Source organism: Melospiza melodia, chromosome 1 (assembly GCF_035770615.1).
Source record: "Melospiza melodia melodia isolate bMelMel2 chromosome 1, bMelMel2.pri, whole genome shotgun sequence".
Classification (NCBI taxonomy): Eukaryota; Metazoa; Chordata; class Aves; order Passeriformes; family Passerellidae; genus Melospiza; species Melospiza melodia.
In genome coordinates, this window is record NC_086194.1 from 123,259,022 (window position 1) to 123,271,171 (window position 12,150).

A 12,150-nucleotide genomic window follows, 5' to 3' on the forward strand; every position below is an offset into this window, starting at 1 on the left:
CTCACATGTACCTATGAATTACATAAATGTGTGCTATTATCAAGCTGCTTCTACATCTGCTGAGGAGTTTTTCCCTCAGCCAGGCATTGTCCATTAACTTCACTAGAAGCAGGATCAGTTTTCACAGCCTTTCATAATTTTGAACAAATTATGTTTTAGAAAACAATTGATTCCCGAGATTTGACATAGGAATCACTTTGAAAATGGCTTTGAATACTCATAATTAGCTCAAGAATTACAGTCTCATTCCTCTCTTACACTGCCATTACAAGCATTTATCTCAACAGATTTCAACAGAGCTGCTTCTGTTTTATTCTGGTGTGAAGGAACAAAAAACCCCAAGTTGCATAAATTGTTAACAGCTCTTTCATACTGCCTCTTTATTACCAGATAAAACTTTGATGAAGGACATTCACAGAAGATCAATATGAGAAACCACATAAGACCTGACTTCTATGCTACCGGCTGATACTGAAAATCCCAGAAATATTGTTTCAAACAAAAACTATTTGTTTCTGAAGCTCTTACTTAAGGTGATGACTGGGTTGATGCTGCTTCTCCTGAAAGAAATATTTCACCTTGAGGAGATGTTCTGCCTCCTGAGTAAAGTTGCTCCATAGCTTGGATTGCAGGGATACAGGAAAGGAGAGCAGTTGTACATTTAGCAATGAGCAACTCCATCCTTTGTGTGAGGGAAGAAGCCACAGTCCTTTCTGGGCTTTGTGCAGATGCTGCTCCCAGCTGATGAGAAGCACTGCTATCAGCATCCTAGGAGGCTCCATGTGAAGGGCTGCTTGTCTTACCGGGGGAAGTAGGAGCTTTGGGGAAGTTTGGGATCTCCTTCCAAAGAGCTGGCAAATTGCCTCATCACTGGCAATCTCTACCTGGAATTTATACAGGCCAGAGAACAGCTGTGGGGTAAACAACAAGTGGTATTGAACTGACCAGCAATATATTGTCTGTGAGCTAATATAGCTCAGGATATATTCACTGCCAACAGCAAACATTTTTCTTGAGATTCACTTGGACAGCAGTGTTTGTTTACGTTGTGGTTTACCTGTGTATGAAGAAGTGAGCCAGGAGTACAAATGCAATTGCAATCACAGAGAGAAAGTCTGACTTATGTTAATATTTCTTCAGCCTAATAGCTGTCAAATACACATTTCTGCATATTTGCAGTCTGCTTTAATTTGTTTCTGTCAAATGAAGAGCAAATATTTTATCACAACCATGTTGTATTTTTTTTTCTATAAAAACCCCCAAGTACCGCAACAGCGAAGGTTACAGAGGTGGCTATTTTTAGAAAGTTTGCTCTTCCCACACTTAATCAAGACCATCATACTTTACTTGCTTTCCTCCAACTGTTACTAAAGCCATCCACAGCCTTCAAAATCCAAGCATTATGAAGTGGAAATGCCTGTGCAGGAAAGCTCTCCGATGCGATTGCGTCTCGATGACAGGCTTAATCCCGAGCTGGGCGGAAGCTCAGTTGTGCTCCTTTTTGTCCCTAAGGTAGTTGAAGAGGACATCCAGGCCTCCCTCGACGACCTCGGGCAGGGGCCGGGCCAGGGGGTTGTGGGCGATGTGGAGCCCTTTGTCCATGGGGTTCCAGGCGATGCGGCGCAGCCGGCGCAGCAGGTACAGGTCATCCGGCAGCGTCTGGATGGCGTTGTAGTCGGCGTTCAGCAGCTCCAGGGTGCTGATGTAGCACAGGGAACGCGGCAGGCTGCGTATGTTGTTGTTTTCCACGATAAAGATCTGCAGGTTGACCAGATACTGGATGCTCTCTGCGATGTTTTCCAGCTTGTTGGACCCGAGGTGCAAGAAGTCCAAGCTTCTCAGGGCGAAAATGCAGAGGGGAATTTGCACAAAGCGGTTGTTACTGAGGTTCAGTTTCCTCAAATTTGTCAGGTCGGTGAAGCTCAAAGGCAATTGTGAGATGCAGTTGTGTGAGAGGCTCAGAACCTCCAGCTTCCTGCACAAGCTGAGCTCTGCTGGCACTTCTTTCAGGCAATTCATATTGACAAACAAGACCTTCAGGTTCCTCAGCAGCCCGATCTCCTTAGGCAGGCACTTGAGGCAGTTGCCACCCAAGTTCAGCACTACCAGCCTGTCCAGCTTCCCCAGGGAAGGAGGAATCACCACCAGCTGGTTGTGTGAGAGGTTCAGCTTCTGCACCTCATGCAGTCCCCACAAGAAGTCAGGCGTGGTGGTCATCCCTTTCATGATGAGGCTCAAGCTGACATAACGCAATCCCCGCTTCAGCAGTGACTTGGGCTCTCTCCCTGCCAGAAGGGCGTCTTCCCATGCAGGCATCTTCGGGCCTTTCCTGAGGAAAACCATGTTCCTTCGCTCCTCGTTCTTCGAGTGCTCACTTCCCATAACACTCTGGTTCACTCCTGAGAGAACTGAGGTTTTATTCCCTTGCAATATGCAAATGCCAACAGAGGATGACAGCCTGCAGGAGGTGGGAAAGTCAAAGCAAGGAGACAGGGAGGAGCCTGTGAAGTGCATCTCAGTCCAGCGGAACAGTTTCCATAGCTGCTGAGGGAAAGTTTCACTTTTGGGGGCTTATGTTGATCTTGGTGCACAGTCTGTAATGAAACACTTGCTCCTGACTTGTGAGCAAACCTGTTTAATTCAAACTGAATGCCACAAGACAGCTGTCACTGTCATTTGGCCTGGGCTTTATTGGACAGACATGTATCTTCACTGCAAAAAGGTCACAAGGATGCTGTATATAACTTCACCATGTCAGCTTTCTTGGCTATCTGGTACATACCATGACTGCAGGACAATTAGCAAGAGAGATTTCCAAAAAAAACCAAACAAGCAAGCTAAAGAAGGGAACAAGCAAAGAAGCCATCACTTCAGCTCAGATTTAAAGGATGTTTTTCAGAATCACTTTTATTTTGGTTCCTGATTTCTCTGAAGTAGTTACCGGTCTACCAGAACATTTTGCATGCTGCAAAAACACTGATAAAGCCTTTTTATGTCAGTCCTTGTTTTCTGCTAAGTTAAACAAAAATAATGTTCACAAAAAGTTTTAGCTTTGATATGTCCTTTGCAGTGAGGATTGGCCTCTTTCTTTCCAGAAAGGTTGCCAAATTCACTGCAGCAGTGACATTTTGCCCAGTAGTATCTGTGCCCACTTGGATCATTTCTTGCTACCCACAGCACCAAGTGTGAGCAGTCATACCACACAGTTCTAACCAAATTACTCTGTCCTAAGTGTCCTGTGCTACTTTCACATCTATCAATCAGATTTTTGGGGTCTGATTCTTTTGTACTCTATAAAATGAAGCCTCTTGATGTCCCTCTCCTTGTGAGCTTCCAGGTCTTCCTGGGCTATTCTGGGGTACAGGGGGACTAGCAGTCAAATAGCTTGAACTATAAATGACATTTAGATCCAATACAGAGGGGATGGTGGAAGAGGAAAGGAGCAGTGAGGTTTAATAATACCCAACAACAGCTGAAGTGAGCTCTGCTGGTGAAAGGAAATTGTATTGCTAGAGGAATACCTATGTACTAAGTTTAAACTCAAAGGGACCACAAAAAGGATCTGCAAAAACTTCAAGTATCATCCAAACTAGGTGAAAATTGCAACAAATCGTGCAAGGCTTTCAGGGCTTTTCCTCTCCACTGAATCCATGGTGATGAAGATGTGTTGCTGCCTTCTGAGAGATTTGGTGATGAATGTACCCTCCTTTCCATCCCATTTCAGAGAATCCTCACCTTAAAACCTTGTGTTAGCACTGATGCTAAAGGATTATGCAGAAAACTGTAGCTGGAAGTTGAGGCACTCCAGAAACCACTTTGAGTCAATCCCCACAGCCTTTTCTTACTGCTAAGCACCACACAGTCTCCTTTGAGCTTTGGGTCCCTCACAGAACTGCATCTGCTTGGGAAGAGAGGGAAGAGAGGGAGGAGAGGGGGCATTCCTGCAGGTGCTTCTGATGAGTGGGTCCTGCACCAGTCAGGGCCACAGCGGGCAGTGTGAGACGGGGGGAGCTGAGTGAGCCACGCAATTAAAACCTGTGTTTGAACAGGGCTGAGGGGCATAAAACCAGCTGGTGCTGGGGCTGAAATATTGCATTCTCTGGAGTGCCTGGGTGAGCCTGAAAAAGGCTGAGGCCAGTTGTATCTGGTTAGAGTGAGCTGGCAGCCTGTGAGTCACAGCACTCACAAGCACTTTTTGCCAGTATTTGTCAGTTTACATACAAATGTTTTACTAATTGCCGTCGCAGCCGTACTGACTCAGTGTTCTTGTTAACCAGCATCCCACATGCTGCCCAGAGTGCCAGAGACAACTCTGATGCTGCAGGCAGAGGAGATGCTCAGGGGGAAGGGGAAACCCAGTGGCTTGGGCAAGACTGAGTGGGGCCCTAAAATGTGGCACTTCATCCCACATGAGTGGAGAGGTGAAAGCATGAGCCCCTCATGATCTCTGCCTTTGGGGTGTCTGCCCAGCTGCTGTTAAAAATGCACTTATTATCAGAGAGCTTCTATGGATTTGAACATAGCATTTTGCTTCTGCAGTAGGAAGAAAAAGGCTTTTTAGAGAGCATTGGTAGGATTAGTCATTTCCCTTCTTTTTGTCTCAGTTCTGAAATGAGGAATCTGCTGCAGAGAATCTGCCAGAATCTGCAGAGACTGGCTTTGCTCCCTGTGGCTGGGCTCTCACCTGTGACCATGGCCCCATGGTCACTTCAGAGCTCTTTCTTCTGCTGCTCACTTTTAGTAACAAATGAAAACAAAACAAAAGAAAGCACAGCATCCCTGTAGCCACTGCCTCCCCCCATGGCTGGCCAGATATTTTTGGATGAGAACATTGTCCCCATCTCCAAAACACACTGTAGTTTACTGCCTGGAGACTTGGAAGTGCCAGCTGTGGCTTCTCACCACAGAAATCCTCATTTCCTAACAGTGTGACTCAGCCAAAGTGCTCTGTACCCTTCCCTGGCTTTGCATCACACTGTCCATTTGAAACCAGGCCTGTGACAGAGCCCAGCAGAGCCTGGGCTGGGCTGTTTCTGGAAAGCTTCACCAGGGGATCTCTATCAAAGAAAAATGCTTGTTCTGCTTCAGTCTCACAGCATCTCCTGCTGTATCTCCACTGTCTGCCAGACAGCAAAGGGGATTTAAAAAAGAAATTCCACATCTGCAGCTCTCATTGTCCAGTTCCCTTCCTGCCTCTGTGAGCATCATAACCACTGTATGAAACAAAAAAAAAAAAAAAAAAAAAAAAAAAAAAAAAAAAGACAAACCATTTCCTATTCTTTGTTTTCCAACAGAAAAACAGGCTACTAAGTATGCTTGCCATTGTGAAGACTGGAAACTCTGAGTTAAACAAATTAAATTTTTTTTTAAATCGAGATAATAAAACCACAGTGGCCTCATCTGGACATTTCAGGAACTAAAATTCTGTACAAAAATAGTCCCTTGTCTCTTGGTGTCCTGGAGTGGCTTTGTTAAAACACTTTTCTTTTCCCTTTACTCTGTATTGCCTGCTGCCCTGCCCTGGCCCTTGCTGTGCTGCACTGTGAGGATGGATCCCTTAGTTTGGAATGCTGTTAGGCAGCACTGACCTGTGCCAACAGAGCCTGGCAGAAAGCAGAAATGAATTTCATGCATGCAAGTTTGGAAGCCCAGATTGGTGGGCATTACATGACTCAGTGTACTTGATAATCACTTAGTAGATTAAACAAAAAAGTTAGTGTTCAAGGGAAAAAAATAACCCAAAGCTTGCTGAAGAACTTTGTAGTCTAACTAGTATAATAAAAGAAACTGCATTATTAACAATTATAAAAAACTGGTAAGCTGACAAAAATGACAAGCTATATTTTCTGACATTCTTTGACAATGCAAATTATTCGATTTTTTTTTCTTAAGGAATCAGGATTGTCAGCCCTAAAAAAATCTAAAGATGGGTTCACAAAAGACTTGGAATTTTAAAGTCTATTATCTATAGAATCTTTTATTTGCCTTCAGGTTTTGAGTCTGTAGAATGCATTTGGGATACATTTTCTAGCTTTTTTTCTGCATCCAGGCAGGACTTGCCATAAAGTCAATTGCATTGGTTTTAAGTAAAAGTTGAGATCATCACAGAATTATTTTTCCATAGGATTTGAGCTTTTAATGAAATATCTGAGAGAATCATGCTTTTAACAAAACTATAGCTATTTTGACACACTGAGCTTAAATTTTGTTTTGCTCAAAACTGATCCTGTCATTGTCTTTTAAATTGTTGAGCTTACAATAGATACCTATAGTTTCATTATCACATATGTTTAGGTTCATAATTTATTTTGAAACAAGTTTTATGTTCTCTATGGAGTCAAAACCTTATATAGTTCCTCTATCTCAGTATTTTTACAAAGTATTAATATAAGAAGAAATTCTTTAAATGTTTAACTATAACCATTTATAAAATGCTGGGAAATTCAACCCACACTCTTTTGTAAAAAAATTTCATTTAATTCATTATCTAGGTCTTAATAAACACCTGTTAAATGAGGATGAAGAAACTACCTAATACTTCCTGTAACAGGAAGGATGATTTGGCTAAAAAGGGTTAACTCATTTCAAGTTCAGCAGAAAACAAGCAATGCTGGAGAAATATTCATTACAAATACAGCTGCAGCTACTGAACCATCTTCTCTTTTGCTATTTCTTTCTCTAAAATACAGTAAATAAAGGATTTTAAAAGCATCAATGCCATTCAGACTGTCTGAGAAATCCCCTGGTCTTACTGCTAAGAAAGAAAATTTTGTAGGTTTTTAACTACTTTGTAGTAGCTTGTTGATCTTGCAGCTATTCTGAAATACTAAGTCAAATTTTAATGGTAATTTGAGATTTATGAGATGTGACACAAGACATAAACAATTCTTCAGGCAATTTCAGATTTCCTGTTAATTTGTTTTTAATTATGGTGCTGTTAACAGCTTTTAATGACTATCTGTCCCTGGAGCTTTCTTGGAATGTTTCATTAAGGTCCCATGTGGAGCTGCTGGATTGCCTGACCCACGAAGAATGGGACCTGGAGGTGAATGGCTGCCTGTGCAGGGGCTCATTTTTCTGCAGACCTCTTGACAGAAGACAAGCTTGAACTAAACCTAGTATGAAATAAAAATAGAGAGATTTTAGGCTGTGTTTGTATGTAGCCTAGAAATGACAGGCTCTTCCTCCTGGTAGTCAGGGACAGCAGCAATTGTTATATGACATGGAATTAGAGGAAGTTTTATTCCTTTTTTTGCAAACTTGCCATAGTATTTTGAAATTCCAGCAAGTACATGAATAACTCTTTTGGCACCTTCTACCTCTGCCACAATTTCCCTGTGTGTACAAAAGCCAACCAGCTGGTCTGTCTTCCATATTAAACAGAGGCAGGCCATGATCCTGCACTGTGCCATCATCCATGTTCTCTGGGGCACTGTTTCATCTCCTGCCCCCTGCAGTTCTCCCTGGCACCACCAAAACTTGCTTTCTCTAGGTCCTTGCCCACTCCTCTGGAGGAAAAGGGGTGTGTAGCACATAAATATGCCCTAGGGAACACCACCACCCTGCAGGAGTGCACAGAGGGCTCTGTCCTGCTTTATTTAGCCATCTGCACACAGCCTCCATGACTCAGCCTTCTCCTTCCCTTACGGCTAGAGTGATGACAGATTTTGACACCAGTTACAAATCTATCTGAAGTCATTACACAGAGGATACCATTGCAATATAGAAGCACACACTGCTCTATTTTTCATCACTACATTTATGAGCAGTCACATCTACATTCATAAATTTCTGTAAAATAGCCTGTGCCTGTCTGGTAGCAATATGGATGTTTGCTAAATGCTACCCAAAGTCCATGGCTTTCTGAATAAATTTGGAAAAAAAAGTTGGAACAGATTGTTCAAACTGGATGAAGTACTTTTATTGTAACTGCTGCCACATGATCTCTGCCACAGGTACTCTTTTTGACAGAGCTCTTAAAGATAATTGCTCTATATTTTGGATGCATGATAAGAAAACATCACATGCCTACATGGTTGGCCTTCCTTCCTTCCTTCCTTCCTTCCTTCCTTCCTTCCTTCCTTCCTTCCTTCCTTCCTTCCTTCCTTCCTTCCTTCCTTCCTTCCTTCCTTCCTTCCTTCCTTCCTTCCTTCCTTCCTTCCTTCCTTCCTTCCTTCCTTCCTTCCTTCCTTCCTTCCTTCCTTCCTTCCTTCCTTCCTTCCTTCCTTCCTTCCTTCCTTCCTTCCTTCCTTCCTTCCTTCCTTCCTTCCTTCCTCCGTCCCTCCCTCCCTCCCTCCCTCCCTCATCCAGATTTATTTCAGTGCCTGGAGCAGACTCAGTCCAGCTGCCTCTGGTGCACAACCTCCAGATTTCTGAAGCATCTTGTACCCAGGGCTTATGTGTCACTCTGAAATGAGGGGACTATCCCCACCTCTTATGAAGCTGTCACTCAAGATTAGCAGGGTTTTCTTAAACATCCATGTGTGTTGAGAGTCCAAAAATAAGCATGACTCTATGGGCTGCTGGCAAAACTCCCAGTCCCTCCTCCAAAGACTGTTTTAGTATTCCACAGTTAATGGGTCGTTGCAGTTGCCTAGTTTTCAGGAATATGAAAATCCAACTTCTGTTCTGGAAACAGAAGGCAGAGATAATTCTGAGGGTCCCATGAGAAGAGAGGCATTTCCATGGGGTCCTACTTGTGGTGCCTGTAGTTCAGAGACAGCTGGGACTTAAGCAAGACTATTAGTTCATCATTATCTAGTAAGAGTCTTTAAGATTTTCCCTGCTCAATCTGCCAACATGATGATTTTAACAGAATTTTTAGAATCTGCAATTCTTTCACTGACAAATGTCAATGTGCCTCTGTTCTGGCTCCATGAGATTTTGCATGGCACAGTAAAGACCAGGTGACTCAATGTTAGCTATTGTAAAGTTCATTGCTACTGTACCAATACCCTCATTTTTATTCTAATAATTTAGGTGTATTTGAAAATGCTGGAAAAACCCAGAGAACAGTTGAAAATTTATTTCAGAAATACAATAAAACACTAAGTGATCCAGATCTTTGTGCCTGATTTAGTGTATATACTAAGTATATACACTATATATTCTCCAGTTGAAAGCACAAGCCCTTTTTATCTTGGTCCTCATGAAATTTGGTAAATCAGTACTGTAAATCAGTGGGACCCAGTGTGAAGGGGTTTAGGTATTTCCATCCAGAATCCATTACAATAATGATTACAAAAAAGAACTTAGGAAATAATTCAATGAAAGCTGTAGTGGAGCCTTAATCTCAGATCCATGACTCTTGTAAAAATTTTACTGATATAAGAAGAAATTCTGCATTTACCTTCATATGCCTGATACATGATAAAACAGAATCTAATTAGAACTCCCTAAAACACATACCAGTGTCTCAGTTTGGGATTTTTCAGGGACAATATCAAAGGAAAGGGCAGACATCCCTCTAGACATTTGAAGACTCAATGCTGACAATTAATAGCTTGACTTTTAAATTTCCAAGCTCTAACTTAAGGAAACATATTGAATGCTTAGCTCAAGGGGCTTTAGTGAACAAATAAAATTTCTCAAGCAATCAGTAAAGCAATGCATCTAGGTATTATTAGTATGACAGTGATACTTGAAATTCTGTGAAATAATACAGGTCACTCTGTGGTCAAACAAAAGCTGGTGAGATCTGAGCCAGGTTGCAGGTAAGGGGGGCTGAGGACATCACACAGAGCACAGCCTGGAGGCAGAAGATATAGCCTGGTAGGTGAAAAAAGCACATGAAAAGCAACTTGCATACAAAAACTACCTTAAAAGTAATAAAACAGAGCAAATCAAAGAGAAAAATATGATCTTCAAGCCCAAGTGCAGGAAAAAGGAAAAGAAAAGCCCACCCATAATAGTCATCTCTCTTATTTTACTACCTCTAATGAGCAACTTCCCAATAGAGAGAATCAAACATGAATCTCTTCTGTACCTGAACATCAGAAGAGATTAATTGTGGTGTACGACCACAGGGTTTCAGCACTTATTGGGCTGTGAGAAGACAGGGGATTGTAGTTAATGATTCCACCTGAGGTGAAACGACAGCACATTTGGCAGCCATGGAGGTAAGTGGAAGGGGAGCACTGATGCTCTGATGTGTGGCCAGGTCAGCTAACAACAAGGCAAGGATCTTCAAAAAGGTGGAAAATGATGTGTGGCTCGAAAGGAATGCAAATGTTATTTAAAAATGAAATTAAAATAGGAGGTTGGATTGGGGTGAGCAGGGCAAGAAGTTGGAGTATTTTATTTTTAATCATATCTTCCTGGACCAGGGAAGATGACAAGAAATATTTGCAGAGGATTTGAAACAGCAGTCAGCCTGTGCGTTGGTCATTAAAATTTTCTACACGCAGAACTCAATAAACTGATTAAAGTAATTCCACTATATGGTTGCCTGTGAAATTGGAGACTAAGCAGGGTGACCCATATTGTCTCTTCCCATATTGTGGTCTTAAATCTGACCTCTTCTGCTGTCTTCAACTCTCCTATATGAGCAAAATTCAGGAGCCTTGGTTCACAGGCCACTGCATTCATATTATCTTTGGTGCTGATCTCTACATTTTCTGCCTCGCTGCATTTCACTTTTAGTTTATCGGATTTGAACAAATGCAGGCAATTAGAGGAAAATGCAATTATAACAGAGTTGCAGACAGATGTTTTCCAAGTGACAAGAAGTCTTATCTGTAGTCAGAGCCGAGTGCAGATATAACCTGGGCTGGTGGGCTCAGAGCAATGTGCTGGCAGATGCTAACAGGAGGTTACAGTCTATTTCCTTCCCTCTTCCATGGAAATACATTCTTGTTTTCCAAGGCTAATGGTTTTTGCTAAGCCATTTCATGAGTCCAGGCTGAATATACAATGTGTTAAAAATGTCTTAATTGAGTCAGTTTGGCAATCCAAAAATTATTGCTGTGAGATGTATTTAACTAGCAGTTTGGAAACCAACAGCGTTCTATGGGTTTAGACGAGTACCATTTTAGGAATGCAGGTTTTGGCAGCTTCACTTTAAAAGCCACTAGTGGAATTCAGCAGCAAGGAAAGTGACTCTAATATGATGTTTTTACCTCCCCCTCAAATGATGGTATCATGATCCAGAAGTAATAAATGGTAATATATGGTGTCAAAGGGATGGTGCTAGTCCCCCACTGATAGGGCAGAGTGAACATTTGTCTGCAGCCACCTGTTCTTGAACTTCACTAACTGCACTTTTTCAGTCTCACTCTGGAGCAAACTATGTGCAATCCAAGTGGGAAAGAGCTAAGTGCATTTCCTTGGGTGGAAAGCAATATGGAAATACTGCACGCTGTCTGCTACCTGACATAAATACTGATCTAAAAATACACCATCTTCCCCCTAAACCCTCACTTTACATCATAAATGAAGCATAAGCAGACCCCAGAAAGATTGAAGCAGAATGTCTACTGAATTTATGATTAATAAGCGTGTCAAGTTTTATAACAGCATCCTTATGTGGACACAGCTAATGGCCTTAACATTGCTTCCAGAATCAAAATTGAATGGTTGAGCAGATTTAGCCTCGGGAAGGCCCACAGTGATAAGGGAACCATCAGAGAAAATAGGTGTACGCATTTTTCAACCTGTCAAGTGAAAAGAATCGCAGATGATGATAAGTCAAGGATATGCCCTCTCCTATATGAGCTGTATGAATGTTTGTGCTGAACAAGGCTGCTTCCTAAACAAGAAGGAAAAGGTGAATGCAAGCAGCAGCAAGCTGCAGGATTATCCCTTAAATTACACTCACACAAGAGCAATAATTACTCTGAATCAGCATTTAAACAGGGAGAGATGGGGTTTGCTGCTCAAAGGTGTTGTAAATTGCTAACCCTGAGAGAAGCGCAGGAAGAAAGAAGCGCACAGGAAGGAGTGGCAAATAAAAGGGGCATAGATTTGGATAGAGCAATATATAGACTTGAGAATTATGTTGGTCTTTTGGGGGGAAGATTTCACCTGTTGGCTTGTATCAAAGCTTCAAGAATACATCTCAGGCCCCAGGGACTGAGCCAGGCTGTGGGTGCTGAGGATTAGGAAACTGTAGGTTGGAGGACAACCTAAGGAGCTGCCAATTGGATGTACATT

The 12,150-nt window shown here is 42.2% G+C and overlaps 1 protein-coding gene across 1 annotated transcript; it reads right to left on the reverse strand.

Annotated features, from left to right (window-relative positions):
- Window positions 1-343: 343 nt before the first annotated feature.
- Window positions 344-2,616, reverse strand: LRRC30 (leucine rich repeat containing 30). The gene has a single exon (XM_063166425.1). It carries the CDS (start codon window positions 2,512-2,514, stop codon window positions 1,486-1,488), a length of 1,029 nt encoding a protein of 342 aa, XP_063022495.1. The 5' UTR covers window positions 2,515-2,616; the 3' UTR covers window positions 344-1,485.
- Between the last annotated feature and the right edge of the window lie 9,534 nt (window positions 2,617-12,150).

Excerpts from the sequence above, each read along its gene's own strand:
- LRRC30 (XM_063166425.1), bottom strand. The coding sequence starts at position 2,514 with ATGCACTTCACAGGCTCCTCCCTGTCTCCTTGCTTTGACTTTCCCACC.